The sequence below is a fragment of the Chelmon rostratus genome, chromosome 13 (assembly GCF_017976325.1).
Source record: "Chelmon rostratus isolate fCheRos1 chromosome 13, fCheRos1.pri, whole genome shotgun sequence".
In the NCBI taxonomy this organism is placed as follows: domain Eukaryota; kingdom Metazoa; phylum Chordata; class Actinopteri; order Chaetodontiformes; family Chaetodontidae; genus Chelmon; species Chelmon rostratus.
The window spans coordinates 8,159,970-8,184,124 of record NC_055670.1 but is presented as its reverse complement, the minus strand read 5'-3'; the positions used below and the strand labels follow the sequence as shown (position 1 = coordinate 8,184,124).

General features: G+C 41.3%; 2 protein-coding genes across 3 annotated transcripts; both read right to left on the bottom strand.

Moving 5' to 3' along the window:
* Nucleotides 1-1,327: 1,327 nt before the first annotated feature.
* slain1a (SLAIN motif family, member 1a) lies at nt 1,328-12,572 on the bottom strand. 2 transcript variants are annotated; one of them, XM_041951367.1, is made up of 9 exons: nt 12,121-12,572; nt 10,412-10,548; nt 7,102-7,218; nt 5,580-5,690; nt 5,209-5,358; nt 4,103-4,432; nt 2,762-2,950; nt 2,258-2,591; nt 1,328-1,446 (listed from the first exon to the last, which is right to left on the bottom strand). In XM_041951367.1, the coding sequence occupies exons 1-9, from the start codon at nt 12,570-12,572 to the stop codon at nt 1,371-1,373; spliced, it is 1,896 nt and encodes a 631-aa protein (XP_041807301.1). In that variant the 3' UTR covers nt 1,328-1,370. The 2 variants fall into 2 exon arrangements, with proteins under 2 accessions (XP_041807301.1, XP_041807302.1); XM_041951368.1 differs by lacking the exons at nt 4,103-4,432; nt 5,580-5,690; nt 7,102-7,218; nt 10,412-10,548; nt 12,121-12,572 and having other exon boundaries at nt 5,209-5,269.
* A 2,112-nt stretch (nt 12,573-14,684) lies between these two features.
* Nucleotides 14,685-23,806, bottom strand: scel (sciellin). Its single transcript, XM_041951466.1, has 26 exons — nt 23,678-23,806; nt 22,309-22,340; nt 21,566-21,632; nt 21,267-21,329; nt 21,047-21,121; nt 20,913-20,945; nt 20,730-20,771; nt 20,602-20,637; nt 20,362-20,430; nt 20,213-20,275; nt 19,667-19,735; nt 19,493-19,564; nt 19,341-19,397; nt 18,556-18,624; nt 18,416-18,469; nt 18,290-18,328; nt 18,138-18,206; nt 18,008-18,055; nt 17,857-17,907; nt 17,035-17,103; nt 16,819-16,872; nt 16,642-16,704; nt 16,482-16,547; nt 16,257-16,365; nt 15,209-15,311; nt 14,685-15,068 (listed from the first exon to the last, which is right to left on the bottom strand). Exons 2-26 carry the CDS (start codon nt 22,325-22,327, stop codon nt 15,052-15,054), a joined length of 1,476 nt encoding a protein of 491 aa, XP_041807400.1. The 5' UTR covers nt 22,328-22,340; nt 23,678-23,806; the 3' UTR covers nt 14,685-15,051.
* Nucleotides 23,807-24,155: the final 349 nt, after the last annotated feature.

The window sequence follows — 24,155 nt, the reverse complement described above, 5'->3', positions numbered from 1 at the left end:
TAGAGGACTTAAGACAGCTCATCAGTAATTGGACTTGTATGCATGGAATTGTACATCTGCAGAGTGTGGCAGGTGATTCGTGCTGCTTTGTATCTGTTGCATTTTTCATTGTTTAACTTGAATTAACCAGGAAACGCTATTCGCCTGATGGCACCTCACCTTTATGCCACAGCTGCCTTAACTGTTTCACATACCTTTAGCTTCACATTTGGGGCTACAAGACAATATTTCCTTTTGGAAAAATGCATTTTCAGTTGGGCATCTTGCCTCATTAAGTTCGACTGTTGAGACAAACAGGTGACAAATGTTGTTTTTAGTCAAAATGAGAAGCTTACACATTTACAGCAATGCTTTTTAGAAACACACGTGTTTAACATCAATTGTTCCTTTTAAATAAATATGTCACTCACTCAAAAAGTACATCAATTACTGACAGATATGATTACAGAATGTCAGCTTGTCAACTGTGCACAGCGGGGTAACAGTGCAGAGTTAAACGCTGTGAGAATTTATTTTATTTCCTTTAAACCACAGAGTGAACTATATTCAAGACAGACAGGGGGAATACAAAAATATTTTCAAAGGCTTTTATTCACTTTAAAAACTCACCTCCTCTTTAAATTCTTGTCATCCATAAAAAGCATCAGGGCTCTATGTGCAATATCATTGCAGCGTTTATCAAAGAACATTAGAAATCTCAGCTCTTATGTAAACGACAATGACAAGGAAGTAGCCAAAAGATAATGTCTGCACACTTACCGTAACGGAATGTCGAACTTAAGAAACAAAGCAGATCATTTATTTTAACGCGTTAATCAGAATTCTGATCAAAAGTGCTGCGAGGTCCAGCCGATAAATATAACTGACATGAATAACACTACTTTTAAACAGGCACGGGATGTAACAAAAGGTTCAACTTCATATCTCACACCACAGTCTGACAAAAAATTAATAATCGCAAAGTTAGGCATATGAAATCATCAAAAGCATGTACAAGAGCGTGGCCTATTCTTTTCTAAGCCTTCAACTGGAGAGAAATGTTCATTCTGTTAAAAGAAAGCCGTAACTATCCACAATGACAACTCAAAAAACACATATCAAAGAAGATCCAGTTCACATTTAACAACTGATTATCAGAATATTGCCAGGTTGAGTCATAGTATGCCAGTCTGTGTTTCAGCAGGTAGTAAAGTAAAGATCCAGCCTGCTGGACCCGAACTGTTCTCAGCGAGAAGCAGTGCCTTTTGCAAATGTTAACAGTCACTCTCTCTTGGGTCACAGCCCAAGACTGGGCCCTCCTGACGGCAAAATTTGAAATCAGTTGGGTCCCGTGCAGCGTTACCCTGTGTACCGCTTAATGTTGTTTGGGTTCAGTAGCAGCCGTCTTTCCAGCTGCCATCCCTCAGGGCGCTCAGGGCAGCCAGGCTCTTTGGAGGGGTCAGCAAACTGCAGGCAGAGAGAAATTGAATCAATGCCTGAATGAATCAAAGTGAATCAAAAGATGCATCATCTCCTCGAGCATATGATTCAGCTTGCCTCTCAAAGTCTGACCTCTAACTTTAGCGCCTCCCTCAGGACAATCAGTGCACCATTTTAAACACCTGCGCTCTGTCCCAGTGCCACATGACAGACTGATAGAGCACAGGGCTGCAGCCAATGATTATTTTCATCACCAATTAATCTGCCAATTATTTCTTTTGATTAATTAATCAACCAAATACTCAATTTTCTGTAATGTCAGAGCAAGAAAGGCAGCAAATTCTCACACATGAGAACCTGGGAAAATAAAATGTTTGGCCTTGTTGCTTGAAAAATGACTCCACCAATAAATCAGTGATCAAAACATTGGCAGATTGGATTTCTTTCAACTGCCTTATAATACAGAGTGTACTATATATTAATCATATATATAGTACCTACAACTTTAGAATAAAAATTAACATTAACATTTGATCTTTTTGTTTGTGTTTTGTTTGTTTTTTAAGTTGTTCAAAACATAATTATTTTTCTTTATTTTCCGGCTGTGGGTAGCTCCTTTATGTCTATTGTGCACTGCATTGTGGGAGAACAGTTCGTGCAAAATGAATGTACTTTACTGTGTCACTTTCCTAGCATGAACACCCTACACAATCAAAACTTAGAATAGCTAAAATTAGAATGCAGTATGGATTTGGGACACGGCTCCAACCCAGTTTCAAAAAGCGCCATGTTTAAAAGGTTTCACAGAGTAGACTGCATACAGTATATCTGCCCTCACCTGCGTGTGGGTTGGGTGATTTTGCTTGCACGCGGAACTCCACTCGTTCCTACAAAGGAAGCCGGGCGAGGAAGGGAGCTGCGAGGGATGGCCGGCGGGTTGGCGCTGACTTTTAGGGGCTGTGGTACCAAACTGCTGCTGGGTTTGAGGGGCTGAGGCAGCGCGGCACTGCTGGGGATGGAGTGTAGACTGACGGAGGTGGACAGGGAGGTAGAGGTGGGGCCCTGCAGCACTGTGGGGCTTACGTAGGCTGTGGCTTTTAGTGGGTGTCGGGGAGTGGTGGGGAAGTTGCCCACGCTCTGGACCCGCTGACTGAGCTGCCCTGGGGAAGGAACTGAAACACAGCAAGAGAACAGTTACTGCAGATAAAAGCAAGAAGAAGAACTGCAATTACTGCAGTTGGGATCGCACTGCAGCCAGAAAACAGTGCTCGACATTCACTCATGAATAAAAATGAGCCGCGTATGGCTGATTTATTCATAGGCTTTAAGAAAAGAGTCTTACTGGAGGACTGGAGTCGTGCGAGCCCATTGGATGAGTCAAAGCTCTGGCTGCTCCGCAGGGAGGATATCGTTGGCAAGGAGGAGGGACCGTGGGAGGGTGGGTTGACGGGGGAAGCCAGGCATGGAATGCTGGGAACACTGGGCATGCTGGGAGCTCGGATCAGGTTGGGCATGCTTCTCCGTAGCTTGTCTATGCAACCACAAACCAGATCAGGTATTGTAGGTGTCGACTCTTTTTTTCACTCACATTTCCAATATTAAAGGAACACTTTGGGGAGTATGAAAGTCACTGCTTCCAGCCAGGAAACAATCCTGCACACAACCTCCTCTCCAACCACAACTTGTCATTGTTGTGTCATGTCTCGTCGTGTTTGTTGAGGTTTTGTTCACTAGCGTCATGTTGTGTCTTGCACTTCCTGTTTTATTGTGAAACCTAACTTCCCTCTCATTTCAGGCCCTTGACTTCCTGGTGTGTTTCCCGCCTGTTTGATTGTCTGCCCCGCCCTGATTGTCTCCACCTGTTGCTCGTTACCTCGTGTATATATTGTCTGCGTTTTCCCCTGTCCTGTGCCAGATTGTCTTGTATAGTCATTGGTCCACGTCAGTCCTGTCTAGTTACCTTGTCAAAATCTTGCCTTGTCGACTTGTGTTTTTTGTTCATTGTTTGCCTTTTTGAGAAACCTTAGCGCCTTTAGTTACCTTTTTCTCTGAACACCTTTAGTTGTATTTTGTATACTGAGAGTTTTTGTCGTTAAACCGGCTTCAAGCCTCTTTTTGAGTTCCAAGTGTGTCTATGAGTTTTTGCTTTTGAGTCCAGCCTCATTGTGTCTGAGCGCCTTGTCATGTTACAATTTGGTTTTTGTACAAATTAAACAAAAAAGATCAAACATTTTAAATAGTGATCTTGTCTTTATGCTGAGCTAACTGCTAGCTAACTCTCAGCTAGAAAGCAAATAAGCATATTTGCCAAAATTTCCAAGACTATTTCCATTCATTCACTTCATTAAATAAATAATAAAATCCAAATCAGCGTCACACATGGCAGCCATGTCATGCTACTGACAGAAAAGAGCACTGACACACTGACCCTAACCGAGGATGCTTTTTAAATCCTGTAACCAAGAAACACTCTTCAAATCCTTCTTGGCACATACAGAAGTCGTCTGGTCAGAAATTAGTGACGTCGTGAATGTGGGTAATTCTGTTAAGATGCTTTCAGTCTGAACTGGGACATTTATATTCACTTCACTGAAAAAACCTGAACCCTCATCACGTCGTTATTCAGGAGGATATTTACAGATCTCACAACGTCAAGTGGTCAAGGACCTCATTAAGCACTCACCTGTGCTATTCCTGTACCCTGTGTGTGTTTCTGTGGTCAGGCTGGAGGGTCCAGAGTACTGGGAGAGTCCACTGAGTGAAAACTGAGGCGTGGCCGAGCTGCGTCTGCAGTCTCTGATACTAGAGAAGGTGTGAGAGTGGGGCAGGCTGCCCCGCTGCATAGACCCTGTGCGGAACAGTCGAGGCTGCGGAGGAGGGAGCTGGTCGTACACCTCGTCCTCCTCGTCCTCCTCCTCCAGATCCATCTCGCTGCGCCTGAGGGAGTGTAAGGAGAAGCTGGAGCTGCGACGGCTGGCTGTGGCTGAGGTAGAGGCGTAGTCCTGTCGGAGACCTACGGTGTGACAGATCAATGCTTTAATCTGCGGAAAAAACATGAACCTCACCCTCATCTGATACATTTCCTTGTGGAGGCGCCCCTCATCCATTATTCAGTCTCTGAATCAGGACCAGACTGATACAGGAAAGTGTTTTTCTGAAATCTCCTGCATAATTTAACAACAAGACAAAACGTCTATTGCTGCATACTGGGGTTAGTTCAACTGTTCAAAGGTCAAATCTTCATCTTAGTTTTAGTCATACATCGGCAACGTAGTAATCCATTTCAGCCTCTTCAGAAGGCTATGAATGTCATTCGCCTGCATCATCTCAAGTCTTCAAAGAATAGAGAGCAGTATCAATGCACAGTATTTATATAAAAGAACACTGCTCAAATATTTTCATTAAGAGGCAAGTGTGAATTTGTTAAATATGAGATGCAGAGCAAATTTATGGGATTTCAATTCTGCAGCATGTGACAACTGACAGAGCTCCATAGTGGGATGCATCGGTTAAAAAATCTGCAAAATCATTTTAAGACACGACGCAATAGAATAGTGCGTCCTTGCTGCGGTCTCCTGTTACATGTAGGTCAGATATATGCAATGATTTAATCAAAGATATTCATACATAGAGGTGGACAAATGCTGTTTATTTGCAACCTAGTATTCATAGCAATATTTGCAGTGGTGACTTGTTTACTCCAAACTTCAGGTCCACTTTTTATGAAGGGTATATTTGTTTTTTTCAACCCCCCACAGGGCCTACAAGACACTCAGACAGTGGACTCACTCTCCTCCTGAAGTCGTGCCATGACCTCCACGTCTGTCATGTCATGCAGTTTGTAGCTCATCGAGATGGAGTCCTCCTCCAGCTCTGACACACCCACCTCGCTGTCCAAGGAAGACTGGGGGCTGATTGCTGCATGCCGGCGACCCACACCTAAAAACACACACACACACACTTTCTATAGCCAAGAAAAACGGGGACAACTGCAGTGATTTTAACAATATGCATCAGATACAGGCACTGAGAGAAGACGTTTCCACAACATGTGACGTTTGAGTGTGTATAATCGTGAGAGGTGGGCGGTGAATCGCGCCAGGTGAAACTGCAGACATGAGTGGCAGAGCAGGGAGGGCACGTTGTCAGTGAGGACTTACTGTGGAGAGCGGAGTTTGACAGGAAGGTGGGCGCTCTGTCGCTGAGGCTGCAGCTGGGCCTGAGCGGGAGAGTCGACTGGAGAAAAGACTGACCTGACGACGGCAACGGGGCTTGAGAAACACAGCAAAGGAGGGAGAAGATTCATCACTGACGACCAGCCTAACACTCACTTTGTGACATTTGTGTCGATCTAAAATATGGATGAAGGGGCAGAAGGGTGTTTTCTGGTGGAGTTCGAGCTCGCTTGTCTCCATCTGTCTAAGGCTACGACCTTATAATCTCTTCGCTGGAATTTGCTGTAATCTGATTGTAAACTGCAAGTAACAGGTTGTTTAAGAATCTGGGTTATGTTTATGCTGTGAGCTCCAGAAGTATTTTGGAAGCAACAGATGCTTTTGGCTCTGCTTTCCTATTAATTTGGATGTTAAATGGAGACTACGAGGTCCAGAAAGAGTTTAAATTGGAGCAATGAAGGTCACTTTAAATGTTAGGCCAAATTTAAGATGTCTGTCTTCATTGGCACATTCAAATTTCAGTTGTTTTAGTTGTTATTTTGTGATGTTGTTGGATTTCAGAAGGAGGGCAGCAGCGGGGTTGGGTAGCAGGATAAAACTGGGTGGGGAAAATGAAAAAGCAGCACTGTTCAGAGGCCAGCAGATCAGACTGAGGTTGTACTGGGCAGTTTCAATGTGTCACTGTGTGTCACTGTGGGAATGTGGAGCAGAAAAAAAGAGACTCAGTGAAACTACCCTGCTTAAAGAAAAATGAAGAAGCTTAAACCTACTACTACTGTCTATGCTTAGCATGCTAACATGCTCATAACGGCAATACGAACATGCAGACATTTAATGCTGACCATGCCCATCATCTTAGTTCAGAATGCTAGCATACTAGCATGTGCTAACTCACATCAAATACAAAGTACACGTAAGGCTCATGGGAAACAAATCCATCTTATATGTGTTGAGAGAAATCACAAGATCACCTTAATTGTTTAGGATTTATCTGCTTGGGACCATGTATATGTCTACATCAAAATTTCCTGGCAATAAATGTCATCATTTTTGAGATACTTATGTAATAAAACACGATAACAGTTTAATACTACTAATATTAACAACCCAGAATGATAATGTTTGGCATTTAGGCTTGAAAACTGACTTAAATGATCAATTGATTGTAATGGACTGGACTCACTGACTAGTTTTCTGTCAGTCAACTAATCAATTCATTGACTCAGTTAATCGCTGCAGCACTTAAACAAATGCCAACATCATCAACATTTTTTTCTCTTGCAAAGGTCACGTCACTGAAACACTGGGTTTCGCTCTACTTTGTCCTCTTTGACACATGTTAAACAGAGATCCACCTTAAAATAGGTGATCTACAGATAACAGTGAGGCTACTTAAAGCCAGTCCAGGTGAGTGTGTATCGTTGATCTGCATGAAGCCCATCAGAAGTTAGGGACCCTTTAGCGGTTAGCAGGAGTTAAATGCGGGTGCAGCACATGTTTGCGTTACCTGGGGACTCGGTTAGTGCAGCAGATTTGGTGTAAGGCAGGACGGGGCAGCTGAGGGTGGAGAGCCCCTCTATGCAGCTGTATGGACGGACGGAGGAGAGTCCTCGCCTCCGCTTAGCTAGACACAAGATTGCAGCGGAGGACATGTTAGTCTGATTTCTTTACCATGCAACACACACACACACACACACACACACAGAGTGCATCGATCATATTTGAACACACTCTGGCCAACTGTTAATCTGCTTTTTACAGATCAGTATTGATGTTTGAAATGATTGGGCCACAGAAGAGGTTCATGCACTAAGACGAGGTTTAGCTTACTGCTGCAGCTTATTGGGCTAAACTACAGATTTTTAGAGGGATCTTAGGATAAGCAGGGATTGTGCATGTAGGCTACAACCCATTCCCAAAATTAGAATGAGATCTATGATGGTCTACTTTGAGGGAAGAAGTCACATTTACGCTGCTTAAATTAGATTTTCCCTGCTGTATTAATTTCATGGTATAACAATATTGTTAAGTGCACTTTATTAAAGGTTTGTGAGTTGTAGCTAATGGCTTCAATAATGGTTAAAACACAATAAAGTGTATAGATCAGCAAACCACTGTTATGGACGGTTTGACAGTCTATTGATTTTGGGTTGCCAGGTTTGTCTGTCAGCTCAAATAACGTCCTTTTTAATGGCTTATTAACAATCTGTAAAGCCTTGTTAAACTGCTAATAGAATATGTCTGATTAGAAAGTGGTACTATTCTTTTACACTTATTGATGCTGCCTGGCAGAGAGTAAATGTGGCTTGGAGTGACTTGACTGACATTAGATAATGTGTGTTCAGTGTGCAAACACTGAGTTCGCCCCCACTGATTGGTAGTCAAAGTGGCACACACCTGTCAGAGTGCAGCATTTGGCATTCCTGACACAATTAGGCTCAACCACTACTGGATAAAACTAGCATTCACTGCAAGTTACACAAACAACAGCTACTGAAGCTCAGGGACAAGGATGCATTCATGACCCAGAGGAGGAGAGCCAACCTTCACTGAATACAGCTTTAGAGGAAGAAGAGGACCTTGAACCATGCACACACACACACACACAGGGTAATGAACATCCAAATAAACACTTAACAAATATACATTACTGAACCACTGTTTGGACACAACAGTTTGAATATAACTGCTGATCTCAGAAAACACTTAAAATCAAAGCACACACATAGACGCGGTGTATACGGCGGCGTGCAACAGTACAAGAGTCTCTTGTACAGGCTGTTTGAGCAGTGAGTGCTGGGCAAATCTGCTTCAAAAACCCAGTTAATGTAAGCATGGTTTCTATGGCAACCATATCCCTGTGCATGAGTGTAGAAACTCTTAAGCACCATATCCAGAACTGGGTCCAGCAGCAAATGTCCTTCGGTAGCACACTAGTATCCTGGTAATGAACGGTTTTTGTGCTATCCTGGTTCCTGTTTTAAACATCACCTGTAGAATCATCTATTGTAGAAACAATGGATATTGTGGTAAACACTGCGTCCAGGTCTGTCATGAGTGAGGAAGCATCCTCAACTTGTAGGTTTACTCAGAAAAACCCAAAATATGATGATAATATGACGATATATGATGAAACACTAGTCTACATGCTGAAATGAAAATGAAAGTCTGACAGTGAATAAATTGTTTCTTCACTCTCATCCTACATTACTGATGATTAGGGAAAAAATCCAGCTAAAATCAAAGTGGGCTCGTCTTCAGCGGTTGAGGTGACTCAGTCGGTACGGAAATGACAGATCTGTTTGATGTGGATGAGTCAAAGACAGCAACACCACGGGCGATCAGAAAATCTGGATAATGTTATAAACATGTACACAGCGAGCTTAATACCCGGTTATTAGTCTGTTCCAGTATATTCTAAATATAATAAAAACCAAGATTCAAAACCAGGACGCTAGTGTGCACGTACAGTAAATACACTCTGCAGGAGCCTTTTCCTAAAGTGAGATCGGTGTATTGTTTGTAGTTCAGGTTGTACATGGGATGTCACCTTTGTGCTGTCAATAATATAGGATATAGGTAGGAACTTTCAAGGAGGTGTCAGGTGTTGCCAGACGGAAGGGTCCGTTTGACTGTTACACTGAGAAAATCTGTGAGCTTTGAGCAATAAATGCACCATGTAAAGCCAGACGGAGGGATGTTTGGACTGTGTTTGTTTCACCAGACATGCGGTGCGTTGTGGACAGTCAGTTATTAACTCGTCTATACAGTCCCTCAGTGGCTTTAAGTTTAAGCTTTGCCACGACACACAGAAGATCGATTCCACTTTCATGTCTGTCGCTTCAGTATTAAGCAGGAGCTAGCAGTCGGTTATTCTAGCGTAGCATAAAAACAGCTAGCCTGGCTCTGTCAGACAGTAACAAAGTCCACCTATCAGCCCGTTGACAGCTGCAAAAAAAAAAAAAGGGTAAAGATGAGAATTTGTTTTTTTAAGGGGGTTATATGGACTATTTAACTGGAACAGTGACTTCCTGGACTCTTCACTGGCTACCTGCCAGGCTAGCTTTTACCCCTTTTTCCGGTGTTTAAGCTAAGCTATGCTAACCAGCTGCTGGCTCCAGCTACATTCTTCAACATACAGATAAAAGAGTGGCATCTCCTCATCTACCTCTGGGCAGCAAAGTCACTAAGCATACGCCTTAACATGTACTCATTTAATATTTTAAAAACATGAATTTGAATTTAAAATATATATTTATTCTCTCAAATTCTGCTCTTTCAACATTCCTTTAAAACATGGAAAACACGTGCATGCAGAACCACTTGCTGGTGGTGCAGCGTAATGATCATTTTACCACAGCTTTATAATCCTCTCTGCACTGTTTTCCACTTAACGCAGTGTAATGCCATCCAACAGCTCAGCACGAGTTCCTCCAAATGGAATGGTTTTTATATCAGCACATTAGCAAATCCCTTCAATCAATCTTAATTGTTCTCTGGAGATACTGATAGGTGTGAATGGGAGACTTTCCAACGACCACAGAAATAATCACTCTGTGGGAAGGTGGCTGTGGTACTTTAAAACCCATAAATTTAAAGAGGGCTATTTAAATGGTCAAAGGGTTTGGGAACCATTGAGCTGTGTGCAGAGGAACGCTCCCACGGCTGAGATAGCGGCAGAAATCCTGCTGCACGTGGAGACATTTTGTGGGTGAAGTGTGTCACGGCTTATGATCACATGTCAACAGCCAGAGGGACAGATGTCCAGATGCTGTCGCAGATGAAGGCTGTTAATCTGAGCGGAAAATACACTGTACCCTGGTCCAGTCTGTGACAGAGGGTCATCTTAGCCAGCTCCACCTCGGGCCCCGGGTGGTCCAGTACCTGCCTGCACCACTGGAGAGGGCTGAGGACGCTCTCACCCTGCAGCCTGGCTCTGGGACTCACGTACAGCCTGGAACGCACAGCACAAGCCACAGTTTAGTCCTGACACCTTTATAACACGGGCCATATTGTTGCTTTACGGGGAGATCTGAAGCGAATGAAGCTAGAGGCTGTTTTGTTGTATATTGTAGAGATCTGGAGGGACGTGTTTTACAGTGGCAATATTTCTCAGGGCAGTGAGGAAAGGACACTTTCTAGCAAAGGTAAACCCCTGACTGCGTACAGGGAGGGATTTTCATAAAATCCAAATGCCAATACACCCTAGAAGTTCAAAATTTCCACAAGGAGCAATTGGCATTTTACTGGCAACAACATAAACTAAGGGACCAACAGCGTGAAACAGAAATTCGAGCGGTGACAGCTGCTTTCAGTGCAGTGATGTACAGGATGTGACTGCTACCGTGAGACACAGGAGGGTTTGTGATGTTATTTCCTCTCACTGTGGGCGGTAGATAATTGATCTGGGTGATCAATTAAATATTTCAGTCATTTTTTTTAAACAAAAAATGCCAAATATTCTCTGTGACTTCAGCTTCAGAAGTTTGAGGATTTACTGCCTCCTTGTTATATATGACAGTACATTGAAAATTTGGGGGTTTTGGATCTTGAAGATGCCACCTTGAGCTCTGCATGGGAAATTATAATCTTAATATAATTTTCGCAATTTTCTGACGTTTTATACACCAAATGATGAATCTATTAATGGAGAAAATAATCAAAGGACCACTGAAAATAAGTGTTTGTTGCAGCCATAGCTATCTGTGCCTCAGCGAGACAAAAAACAGGAGAAATGGAGTTTATCACCTCAGGAAACTGGATCCCCGTTCATCGGCTGCTTGCTATCAGTGTATCTGACCAATGACACAAGCTGACTTCAGTTGTTGTCTGTTAAAAAAATGATGTGTCACTCTGCATCAGGCAGAGGAACAAGAACCAAGAAGAGCTGGCGTTTCACTCGGCCACTAGGCCACGGTGCTACACTGGCTCGGGGGTCAGTCAGTTATGTTAAACGGGGTGAGGATGCACTGGCACGGTGGGCGATTGCTGGATCCCATCAGTGCTGCATTCGGCCGTGTGCTACATTTTCCACTTCATCACACCGGATACATAAAGCTGGAGACGGCTCAGCAGTCAGCATGTCAGTGTGTGAGCTACCCAAGTCAGCAGATACAGCGCTTCAAAGTAGTTCAGCCCGGGGCTGAACACCACGCACACAGCCGAGCTGTTTGATCACAGGCTGAAGGGGGTCATTGTTTCTAATTTCATCCCACTTGCTCTGAATAGATACCCATGCTGCATGCACTGTGCATTCTGGGATGCTCATAGCTTCAGCCAAATCTGTTTTTTCTTCCTTTTCCTCCTCTAAGAAGTCTCTCTGCCTGCCAGTGCCTGCAAGTCTATCCCACCAAGAGATGAATCAATACAGTGATCAATAAAGGGGTACAGGCAGGGTAGCATTACACGTAATGTGACAGAACTGTGGCTAGTTGTGGCCTATGAAGCATCTATTAGGGTCACAGAAACTGCTTTTCTCCTGTAAGCTCACAAACACGAAGCGGCTGAGAGAAGCAGAGTAGTTTACCAGCTATCAGGCTCTCCGACAGGGAGCACGACGCTGAGGTCCAAAACATCCACCTCATCCAAAACAGTTGCGGCTCCGGCGGCGCCGCTGTCCTCCCCAGCGGCGTCGGGAGACACCGAGCTCGGCTGAAAATAGGCGAACGGTTCGTCGGCTGAGCCTCGGGGTCCGGGGGCACACGGATGCGACTGCGTCGGGCTCGGAGTGCCATATTTACTGGAGAAATTGTCAGCCGGGCACGACGTGCCTCCGTGCAGACACGACAACGAGGTCTGGAGATGAGGGCCGACGGAGCAATTGTTTACAGCGTTCGCTCGAGTCCGCAATTGTTCGTTTTGCTTCTCCAATTTTCGGACCAATTCCTGAAGCTTTAACACCTCCAGCTCCGCGTTGGTGATTTTATTGTTGCCATTGACGTCTGCCATCATCTGGGGGTTCAACACCTCTGCTTCCATTTGGTAAAAAGCACATTGAGAGGGGCAAAAAGCACGGCCTGCCTGCAGAGGGTCCTATTCAATCCAGAGAGGGTGTCCAGATTCCCCCGTTTGAGGCTACTATACACTCTCTCTCACACACACACTCACTCACACACACTCTCACACACACACTGATGCTGCTGCTGCTGGGATGATTGCACAGGCTGCATCTCATTGGTCAGCAGCTCGGAGTTCAACTCCCATCACACCACCGCTGAGGAACCACTTATTATGGACACGTCCAGCTCTGAAATGAGTGTTTGCTGTTCTCTTTGACGTTTCCACGTTTTCTGCATCTCCTCCCAGGTTTTTAAATCATAATGGATGCAAGCGGTATTTTTGTACAAATTGGTAGCCTTTAAGTACAAACATAAAATTCACACCTAAATCATGATTTCATTGGAGAAATACTGAATTCATGAGTCCATGTCCCCAATCCCAGAAACCATCAGGAAAGTCTCGAAAATGGTCTGCATGTCATTGTTTAATTGGCATTTCTACACTGTTTCTCCTAAATTAAAGCCATTATGCTCTTCTCCATACTGTCAGGAATACATTTATGCTGGAGGAAAGTTTAATAATCTTTGAATTCATCTAAGAAACCATCTGGTTGCCTAATCACAGTAAGATATCTACTGTTTATAGAGCCATGTGTTATCTTTTGTTGAATTTAGCTTAGACCCCCAGCAGCCACCTGAGCTAGCTCTTCAGAAGTCAAAGTTTAGCCCAGTTATAACAGATTTGTATACTTTTGTGAAGATTAATGAAATAAACCAGGTTGCATCACACAAATGAGATTTGCTGTTACTAAACATTTACACCGATTAACGTAAGACGATGCAAGACTGTAGCTAACTGAGCTAACTGACGAACCAACCTGTTAGCTGCCGTTAGCTTGCTAATTTATGACTCGTTTAGATTGAAGAGCACAACAGGTTTTATTCAATATGGTGGGCATAACTATGTAAAATGACAATTGATAAATGTATAGTTAATACTGATGGAAACTGAAAATGATAAATTGCATTTCACAAAAGTAATAAATCAAACCAGGTGTTATGCTAATAGTCAGTTAGTTTAGCATTATCGGTATCCTCTCACTCTGAAAAGCATGAATGATGCTAACTTTGCTAACACATTTTTAGCTAATACTTTCATGAAGAACCGGCTGTTAAATTTAGCCTGTTAAATTTGCCCATTATGGTACAGTTTGTGATGCTACAGTGACTTTCTGTTTGATTTGAGAGTGCTACAAATATTTCGTTGCTAACATAGTGACACATCAGTAAAGTCTGTAGTAGGTAAGACATTTAAGTTTCATTGGTGCGACTCAATCCCTTTTGACTCCCTAGTAGTTATCAAGAATTTGGTGAGGACTTAACACACAAACTTGTGAATGTATAAATAAGTAACTCAGGACAGGTAAACACACAGATTCCCAGAGGAAGTGCAGAGGACATGACCTCTGTGTCGTCATATACTGTAAATCTGACCATTGTGCATACAAGACGTGAGTTTAGGTCAGATGGGCTACGTCTGTATTGAAAAGGTTCAATCAATTGTTATTCAGTGCTGCGCAAAAACGTCTTCATGGGTCGTCACATAATCAGGCAAATAACACAAGGAGATTCAGACCATCACTGGGGGCACAGTAAAGTCATTGTGAGTACAGCAAAGTTATTATAGGGACAGTCAAATGTTATTGTCTTTATAGCAGGATACGGCTGCACACCTGTATAAATTATGTTTTTGTGGTCTTTTTTAATTTTAAGGTTTCTAAATTACTTTTTTTAAATAGAATATATCCAATAAAGATAATAATTTTTTATAATACAACACTAAAAATGTGTTCTCTTATATTAAATAGAATCTATTAAAATCTGAATATATTCCATTTTATGTGGGTAAAATAAAGGAATTAACAATGGAATAAGTACTGAAGAATTTAAATACAATTAGTAAAATTTGGTAATGATTTTATCCTGTGAAAATCTTCCTAATACATGGTCTTAATCCTTATTAATCACCATAATTCATAAATATGAGATGATGTGAGTAAACAATATGAACAAAATAAAATAACTTCACTCATTTTTCAGATAAAGATATATTTTATTGCACACACAAAAAAGCCCCCGGCCCTAAATATTGCAATATCTCGATCATGTTACCCACAAGATTCTCCCTGAAAGCTCCAGACTACATCAGAAATGCCTCCTCATATTTGTGAAAGGGGTAGATACAGACACAGCAATATCATGGTGTCAACAATACAGTAACAACTACGTTGCTAGAAAGGGTTCAGAAAGTTTTTGTTAGTGCACCCAGATAAAGCGCTGTTAGCTTTAAAACATAAGCATAGCAGAACCCATGTCCCCCACAACATACTGATGAACAGTAATCCATTTTTATCTTTAATCACACGTCTTCATGCCTCCAGCAAAGGTTTGGGGAAAACTCAGCGTCGCCACTTCTCTGTGGGGGGAAATAAATATAGTGCCTGTTATTTCAAGGTGTTTTCAGCAAACAAAATAAACAAATACATATAAACTCTTCTTACTGGACTCAAAAAGATAAAGGACTGAAAGGAAACTTTTTTTTTCTTTTTTTTTTACCTCTGGTGACCTCAAAGCAGTTCTCACAGTGCACCATGTGTTTGTAGATCCACAGGCTGTCCCCGGCTTTCATATGACCCAGAGTGCTGTGACACACCTCGCACTGCCAAACGCAAACAAACACTCGCATGAGGGAAGAGGTACATGCTGAGCAGTCAGCTGCACAGTTACACTCCACAAACAACATGTTGTGCCTTTTACTCCACTGCTTTCACCCGACAGCTGCGGTTACTTGTTACTTTGCAGATTGAAGGCTCTGAACATGCATGCACGTGTTTTCAATCACTCCAGCTGATAAGATGTCTAGTTTGGGTATACTGTAAGTAAGGGAATTTTGTGATGTCCCAGTAAGAGCTTCACAGAAGATATTTTGATGGTGTGAATCTTAATATAAATGATGGCTGAATGGGTTTAGCTGTTTTGACTTGAGGGGCCTGTTTTACCAGATTTGTGGCATGCAGGCTGTGATTTCCAACGTGAGGTCATTTCTTGTTGAGATGACTTTGACGCGTCACTAATCAAAACAGACACCATCACTGGGAACCACCATGCATGGGCATGCAAGTGCCCTGCAGGTCTCACAAATTTATGTGGAATTTGTGAGCAACAAACTAGGTGAAACATGACATGACCTTGTGCTTCATGATGACAGATTAAAATAACTGCTGTGAGAAAGGCCTGTGGGAAAAGCTGTCCCACCCTAACAGGTACAACAACACCGACTGAAGGGTGAGGGTGAAGAGGTCTAGTATGCAAAAAAGGCATATATGCAAAATATCACTTTTTCAAACAGGACGCATTCTTTCAGATTAAACTACAAACAGTGCAAGTATTTGCTCTACAGTACCTTGACCGGCTACAGCATTAAAATGCACTTTAATGCTAGTAGTAAGAAATCAATAGTATACTTTTTTTGTACGAAATTCTTGTGTAGTTTTATTTAAGTAATATTTCAGTTGTAATAGAGTCAATTTTACAGTGTGATACTATTCCTTTTACTTCATCATCCACAGCTTTTATGGAAGGAGAGACTAACTAATGTGCTCACTTTAAAGCAGGAAGCGTGGCAGTTGATCTTCACGTCTTCCAGGACCATCTTGGCATCACCAATGAAGGGCTTACGGCAGTAGCTGCACAGGTCTTTCTCAAGCACCGTCCTGTGTGGGACAGACGTTGATTATAGTATACTGAAAGAATATCATTATATACTCTGCATTCATTAGTAGTTGTGAACTACTAAGATCAAGAGAGAACGATGTCACACTTTTCCAACCTCTCAGGAGGTGCATAAGCACTCTTCATGGAGGAGCTAGGATCAGCCAGAATATCATCTGATCTGCTTTGAGAGTTACACAGTTAACAATTTCTACAAGGGAGAGAGTCTTGCTTTACTTTCATGCAATGTCTGTGCATTAGTATCAACCATCAGATACCTGCTGCTCCTGTACGATGGTGTGGTGTAGACGGTGGGACTGGTGACACTGCTGTACTCATAACTGTAGAAAATGAAAACAAACCACAGATCACATGTGAGATTTAGAAGACTTCTTCCTCGCTGTACACTCAGAGAACATGAAAAGAAAAAAGTTTCAGTGTGATCGGCTTCCTACCTGGAGTTTGGTCTGGAGTAGGAGTAGGTTTTACGGTCGCTGCTGTAGTCGTCACTGTGTGTGCAAACACACAACAGATCAGGCATAATAGAAAGACTGCAGCCACATTGTCAACCGGTTGTATAGGCAGAGACACCCCTGCAAGAGGTGTGTGTGTGTGTGTCTGTGTGTGAGTGTGGGAGATGATAGTTGAGTTGATAATAGTTAAATGATTACCTGGGTGTGGTGCTGACGGTGTAGGAGGTGGTGCGAGTGGAGGGAATATCATCAGTGTACGAGCTGTAGCTGCATGTCAAAGAGGCATACGAATGAGTTGGACATGGTATCAAATGAACATTTCTGTTATTCATGTGTTGATTTGAATGTTTCTATTGCTATTCTAATTCAGATACCATTATATATATATATATATATATATATAATTATAATCCTAGATAGTGATTTTGTTAGATATTGATTCTTAATTGTTTAGTAAATACTTGCAAAACTAACAAAATGCCGTCAGCCTCAGCTGTACTTGGCTAATTAGCAAATGCTAACATGCTAACACACTAAATTATGACTGTGAACATAGTATAGACATTACACATGCTTAACATTAGCATGTTAGCTTTGTCATCCTGAGCATATTAACATGCTGATGTTAGCATTTACGTAAATGTGCGAAATACAGTCAACACACTTAAAAAAAAGAAATGAAGAACAAGTCATTCAGTCATAGACCTCTCTTTAAAATGCAAAATAATTGAAACATTGTTTGGTCTTTTGTTTGAGGGCTAAACCTTTACAAGCTTAAAAGTAGCCTTTGCCTTTAAAGATTTTCACTGTGTATGACAAATTAAAAAATGCTCTTGATTATAGTATTTTATGTACATTATATAACCCGTATATAGCTAAAACCAAAATTACTTATTTTCTGGATTTTACAGCTGGAGTATTACACTGTACATACATACATTGCAACACAGTTTTCTCTGTTTTCTATTATCCTAACTCCCTCTTTAAAGGTCTGTACTGCCCGGTAATCTGCATGTTTACCTGCTGGTTCTTTTGGTGGGAGATGGTGATGCCAGAGTTGGGCTTTCCCCTCTAAATGGCACAAAAGACAAAGCCAGAAGAAACTGGGATAACTGTACTGCACATTGAAAGAACCATTGCACAATCTCAGTCATTCCTTTCCTGCACTCACCCTTTGCTGCTGTCCACTGTGACTATCTCTCTCCTTGTGATGCTGGAACTGGAAATGACAATGTGATGTTTGATTGACAGGATAATTAAATGGTTGTGTTTTGTTGAAGGTTATTCATGAGACGTCTCACCTCACAGGAGAAGGAAGATCAGACGTAATGGATTTAGGCAGGAGGGTGCCATACAGGTCATCCTCAGCCCTGCAAACACAAAAATATAATTAATATGTGGTGATTAGAGTATATATATGTAAAACAATTATCGATACTGGGTTTAATCTTACGTAGAAGTCCTTGTTGTGGTTGTAGTCTTGAAACCATCTCTGGAAAAACAAAACAAGACATTTCATGTGACTGTCTGGTATCTAATGTCACTGTCACTGTGTAAAAGTTGTCCTTCGCTAACTCACCCATCAGGACTGCTGTTCACTGTCACAGTCTCAGTACTGGAGACAAAGGTTTTGCTGTAAAGGAAAAAACATGCTTCATTTATACTTGCTGATTATCTCTATGATTAATTTACAACAGGCTTGATGAATGAAAATATCACCTGTCTGTGGGTGAGCTATCACCCTTGACAGCTGAGGGGATGAGTGTGTCGTAAAGGCTGTCCTCCACTCTGCACAGAAAAACAGGTTATATTGTACATTTAAGTCTAAGTCTTCAACTTTATTTTCTAAAAAGAATATTATAATTGTTACAAAAGTTACGTAGTCTCACTTAAATAAACAAAGAAACAAAAAAAGCAATAGGCTAACTCTCCATTGCTCACCTAGCTCTATGGCTGTAAAGCACAGAGACATACTGAGGGGGGCACCAAGCCCCGGGAGACCATACTATACACTCATAGTTTGAAGTCATAGTTTTAACATTAGTCTAGATTTTTTTTCTTTTCAGCAGCAAATCCCACAACACCAACAATATGTTAGTTCATCTCTCAGTACCTGATAAAACTGTAGTTTTTAGCAAACTTTACTCAAACGGGTAAATGGTGCATTTGTTGGGGACCATTTTCAGTGGTGGACTAATACACATTAGGTATTATACTGTGTATCTATTGCAGCAGGATGTTTTATGTGGGATTGACTGAAAATGAAGTACAGGGGCCATGTTGTTTGTAATGAAAGAACATGTCAACCGGTCACGGATGTGTTTTTACGTGTTTTCGACAACAGTGGAGCTCTGTGGCACAGAGGCGTAAGATATTTGAGACTTTGATGGCAATTATTGTCGATAATTACTGATCAGACATATTACTTAATATTAATTATGAAAAATAAAGGTACTGGAACTCAGCTTGAATATAAGGACACCAAGCCAATAAATAAAACTCACTTAGTGTCAGCGCTGCTGTTCACTGGCACAGTTTTAGTCATGGAGACAGTTGTTTTGCTGTAAAGTAGAAAATATACTTTATTATGGTGTTTAACTGCTGATTGCCTGGTGTCATGATCAATATAAATCATTTTCTAGGCTGAAAATATCACCTGTCTGTAGTTGTCAAATCATCCTTGGCAGAGAAGGGGATGAGTGTGTCGTATAGTTTGTCCTCCGCACTGCTTGGAAACACGGGTTAAATTAAAGGCGATGCAAAGATTTCAATTCTACTATGATTAAATCAAGACGTTTAAATAATCTAATAAAATAATAAAAAATCTTACTCTGTTTTGGTGGTAACCGTCTCAGTCACTTTGGTTGTTCTGGTGGGTGAGTATTGTGAGTACTGTGCCCTGTGTGAAGATCACAGATGTGTTAATGTGATCAATGAAGCCTCAGTATTCCACCTCTGCAGCAACACAGCGTCTTCATGGTTTACAAAAAATGAATCTAAATTTTGTGTAGCAGAATTTTACATCTTTTGCCTACCCCATTAATCACCTCATGAGCCCTCAGATTTATTTTGAGATCCACTTAGAACAGCTGGTTAAGTATGAATGACTATGCAGAATGCTCTCGATCAGTGTTTTTATATTATTACATCACTGGATCACTTGTGCTGGTGTATTTACACACTAACACAGGGGCCATTTTCCTGCACATCGAGTACTTTCACTTTTAAATCTTGAAGTACATTTTGCTGATGATACCTCTGCTCTACTTTTTGAATGCAGGACTGCTGATTGAGTATTTTTACACTGTTGCACTGGCACTTTAACTTGAGGAAAGTACTGGTACTTAAAGAGTACTGAATGTTAGCATATTTTTACCCTTTGCTTGAGGACTTGACCCGCTCAGTGAATGTCTTGGTGGGAGAAGTAGCCCCAGGAGATCTGCAAGGAAAGCCAGCTGTCATCAGAGTGACACAGACTCAATATATGACAAGATGATAACATATTAATTGTGTAATATTCTGTACTTTAGAGTTTGGGTGGTGGTGGTGGTGGTCCCACTGGTTCCATCCTTGGTGACCGTACTGGTTGTGGTGCTAAAGGAGGATTAATATAAATCAAATTAATAAATGCATAGGCGTAGTATTTTTGTTTGTTGGTTTGTTTTAGGCTCCTCTGGTTGCATGATAAACAAAAAATTGCACAATGTATTAATTGTTCCTCTGCTAATTTTTGCATTATGTGTAATAGACTGGAGCTTTACATACGTCTTGAAAGAATCTGGTTTGGGGCTTGAATATGTGCTGCAAAAAAGAGGCAGATTATTCAGATAAATCCCTAAAAATGTCACTAAGATATTGTTGCATTGTTGCATTTTGCCCTTATGGATATGTACCTTTTGGTGTAGGAGGATGTAGTCTTGCTGGGAGGGAGGGTGCTGCCAATAGAATAAAAGCATTACCATAGTGCCTTGGCTCGGATGAAGGATTGGTCAGTATTAAAGAGTTAAGGCGTTACAGTTCTGCACTTTGTGTCTGCAGAGGACAAAAATATAATGCTGCATAAAGACTGCACCAACCTGCTCCTCGGTTCATCCAGACTTCCACTGAATCTGCAATGACACAAATCAGTCGGATGTTGTTGTCACAATCTGCTATCTAAATCAGTTCATAAATATAATAGAAATAGACCAGCTCCTAATAAAAATGATACCTTTTGGTGAGCGCCTGCACAGATGTTGACGGGCGCACTGATGGTTTGGTGGTATTCGTTTCTTCAGCCCCTGGACTGTGAGCAATAGACAATATATCACAATAAGTGAAAGGATTAATGACTCAAACGATTATTTGCATTACACCCAGTTGCCACAGTAAACAATAGTTTCTCATTATTTTATTCTTTATTTGAGGAAAAATTTAACTGTTTGTTTTACCTTTCGAGATTTTCATTGGATCTGTGGTGGCTTAGAACAAATTTGCCAAAGTTTGGGTCGCGGCTGGAGGAGGGAAAAAGAATAACACATTAATTAAGTCATAGTACAAGCAATGACTCAACACTGCGTCTTGCAAAAGAAATGCAGAGGGAGGCTTTTTTTAAGATGAGGTTAAACTGAGATATGAATCACAGGTCGCAGCTCTGCCATTTCCTCAGATTGTGTGTATGTATGCAAGCGCCTTTGCGTGGTGTGGAGTGCTGCGCCTGTGTTTCACCCATCATGTTTACACGACTTACTCGATGTCTTCATCCTCATCATCCGTCTTTCTGATCCAGCTGTTGTCTTTCAGGAGAGTGCTCTTGGCTGCAAACATAACACGGGGAAAACCTGAGTGCCTCCAGCTCACATGCACAAAGCAGCAGCTGCACATCTTTCAAGCAGGTTATCACTTAACACAGCAGAGCCGTTGAAATATGTACTAATTATCATCTGCGTTCATTTTAATAATTAGATTACATATATTTATTTTTTAATCCTTTGTAATTCTTAGCGTACACAAACCTTTTTCGCACAGCCTCAAGAGCATGCTTTTATTTTGTTGTCCTTTATCTACTTAACAAGTTTTATTTTTTCATATTATTTCATTTCATGTGCATTAGTGTCAAATAGTTTTACTGTTTACATTCGTACTGTCTTATCATCTACTTGATCAGTCATCTGTAGACTACTTTGAAATGGACTAATTGATGGATTGGTATGCCTCTGCTGCACTTGATGATGAATAAATTAATTATTAAATATACATTTTATTTGCCACATGCTCCGTATGTGCAGTGAAATGCAAGGTTGGGATACTCTTAAGGCTGTGGTTAAAGATTAGTGTGCAATAAATAATAATGATTAGAACAAAAGGTGAAATAGGAATGTCTGAACATCATGTGACAAATTGAAACTTTGAATATGGAATCTCTTTTCTAAATTATCATCACTGTATGGAGTTTCACTCTTGCTATTTCATCATTTGATATTTAACACTTACCGGCTGAATACCGGCTCATTTTGTAACTTGGCCTGCAAGTGTGAAAGAAGAAACAAGAAATTCAGGTAATCAGGTAATAATGACACTACAGTGCATTAGCCACTAGGTGGCACTTTAGGCTGAGAGTACAGTATAGTATAGCTGCAGCTTTCTCTGTGCTGAAGTTTGACCTGAGATCAGTAGACATGTGAAGTCAACTCAGCTTAGGAATAAATGCTTTTTATCTACAGCACATGTGAGTCTTGTGTACTCCTCTTATGTTCTTTCTCATCAGGTTGGTTTTGTGAACATTGTGTCTCTGTGTCTGAAGTACATCAACTAAAGTTTTGCTCAAGCCCAGACTCACTGATCAAGCCCTAAACTGGTTTGTCCTGATCCGTACTGACAAGTCACGCCCACCATACCTCCATGACACACCTTCTTCAAACACACCTTTGTCAGCAAAACAGAGGGGCATGCTGGCGACATGCCACGAGCTATTGATCATAAAGATTGCGCCCTTTCAACAACATGCACACTCCAGCATTAGTGCTTCCATATCAGAGAGCTTAATGCGGATGTCGAGAGCTGGGAGGGAAGTTATGATTGTAAATGCAACATTTGTCCAGTTATCAGTTATCTCACTGTCTGACGAGTGTTGTTAGTGAGTTGAGTGATGTGTTTGTCTGCACTATGTTTTCAGGTAAAGCAGAACTTGTTTTGGAGTTTCCGAACTGTTGAGATTGTCGATGATCGTCAAAAATAAACCAGTTTTAAGATAGATGAAGGATTGTATATTAATAATGCCAATACACTGCCCAATAACACAGTTCAGTTCTTATTTGGATCCCTGAAGGACGCTTTAAATATTTTATTTCTACATTATTATGTAGCAGAGTAGATCAATGATCTTCATGTAGTTTAGCAGCGTTGACTGAAAACTCATCAAGGCAGAAACTGCTGTTCCACAAGTTAGAGCTTAAAAAATGCAAATTGCTAATGTTTGCGAGGATCCACCTGTTTCACAGATATCATTTTCATGAAATCCTACTGTGAGTGTATGTGTGTGTGTGATGTCTGAATCAGTATATCAGTCAGACATGCATTTCATTCCTCACGCTACGGTACTTTTCAAAAAAGTACATTCTGTAATGAACACATTGTTACACCATTACATAATCCTGGATTACAAAATGTTTTTGCCTCTCTTTTCGCAGAACCATTGCACCGTAGTGCAAAGCATCTTGTGTCAACCCTCTCAATATCACACATAAAATCATAACATTTCCATTTAAGCAGTTTTTTTTTTTATCTAAGCCTGAAATCAAGACATAAAAATCTTAGTGTAAAATGGAAACTGACAAAGGACGGAAAGAGACAGGGTACGTACCTCCACAGAAAGCTTTACGACTCCCCTGGGTAGAAACTCTCACTGGAGCTCAGGTCTTAACGCCTGTCTATCACTCTGTACTTTGAAATCACACCCTTGTCATTCCTTCTGCTTTTAACCTTACGGGAGGAGATTCCAAGGCCACCCAAGGGTGTGGCTTCAGACAACAATCAAAGAACCTTCCTACTCTCTCCCCACCTCTCACTCTAGGTTTTTCTCTTTCCATCATCACCAGTTAGACCTTAGTAATAATTCTTCTGCCGTCTGTTTGTAGGTTTGAGAAAAAATGGAATTGGGTGGAGGTGCTGAAAGACCTGCAAATCAACTTAGGTGTCAAGGAAGCTTAGCTGCGAAGTGGGCGTGGGTGTGTACAATAGAAGTGAACTTGAATATATACATATTATCCTGCATTTTAAATATGTATTAATATCCTGTTGGCTTTGTAATACAATACCTGGCTGACAGAGTGGACTTAACA

Bases quoted from the DNA above. Each gene is read 5' to 3' on its own strand.
- slain1a (XM_041951367.1), bottom strand. From the start codon at position 12,572: ATGGAAGCAGAGGTGTTGAACCCCCAGATGATGGCAGACGTCAATGGC. The intron at 4,433-5,208 runs GTGAGTCCACTG...GTCACACCGTAG, and splicing joins GGCACGACTTCAGGAGGAGA to GTCTCCGACAGGACTACGCC. The intron at 1,447-2,257 runs GTGAGGGCAGAT...CTCTGCCTGCAG, and splicing joins ATCACCCAACCCACACGCAG to TTTGCTGACCCCTCCAAAGA.
- scel (XM_041951466.1), bottom strand. The intron at 20,946-21,046 runs GTATCATTTTTA...GTGTCATTGCAG, and splicing joins GTGCAGGCGCTCACCAAAAG to ATTCAGTGGAAGTCTGGATG. The intron at 16,705-16,818 runs GTAGGAAGCCGA...CATTTTCTACAG, and splicing joins TACTCCAGACCAAACTCCAG to TTATGAGTACAGCAGTGTCA.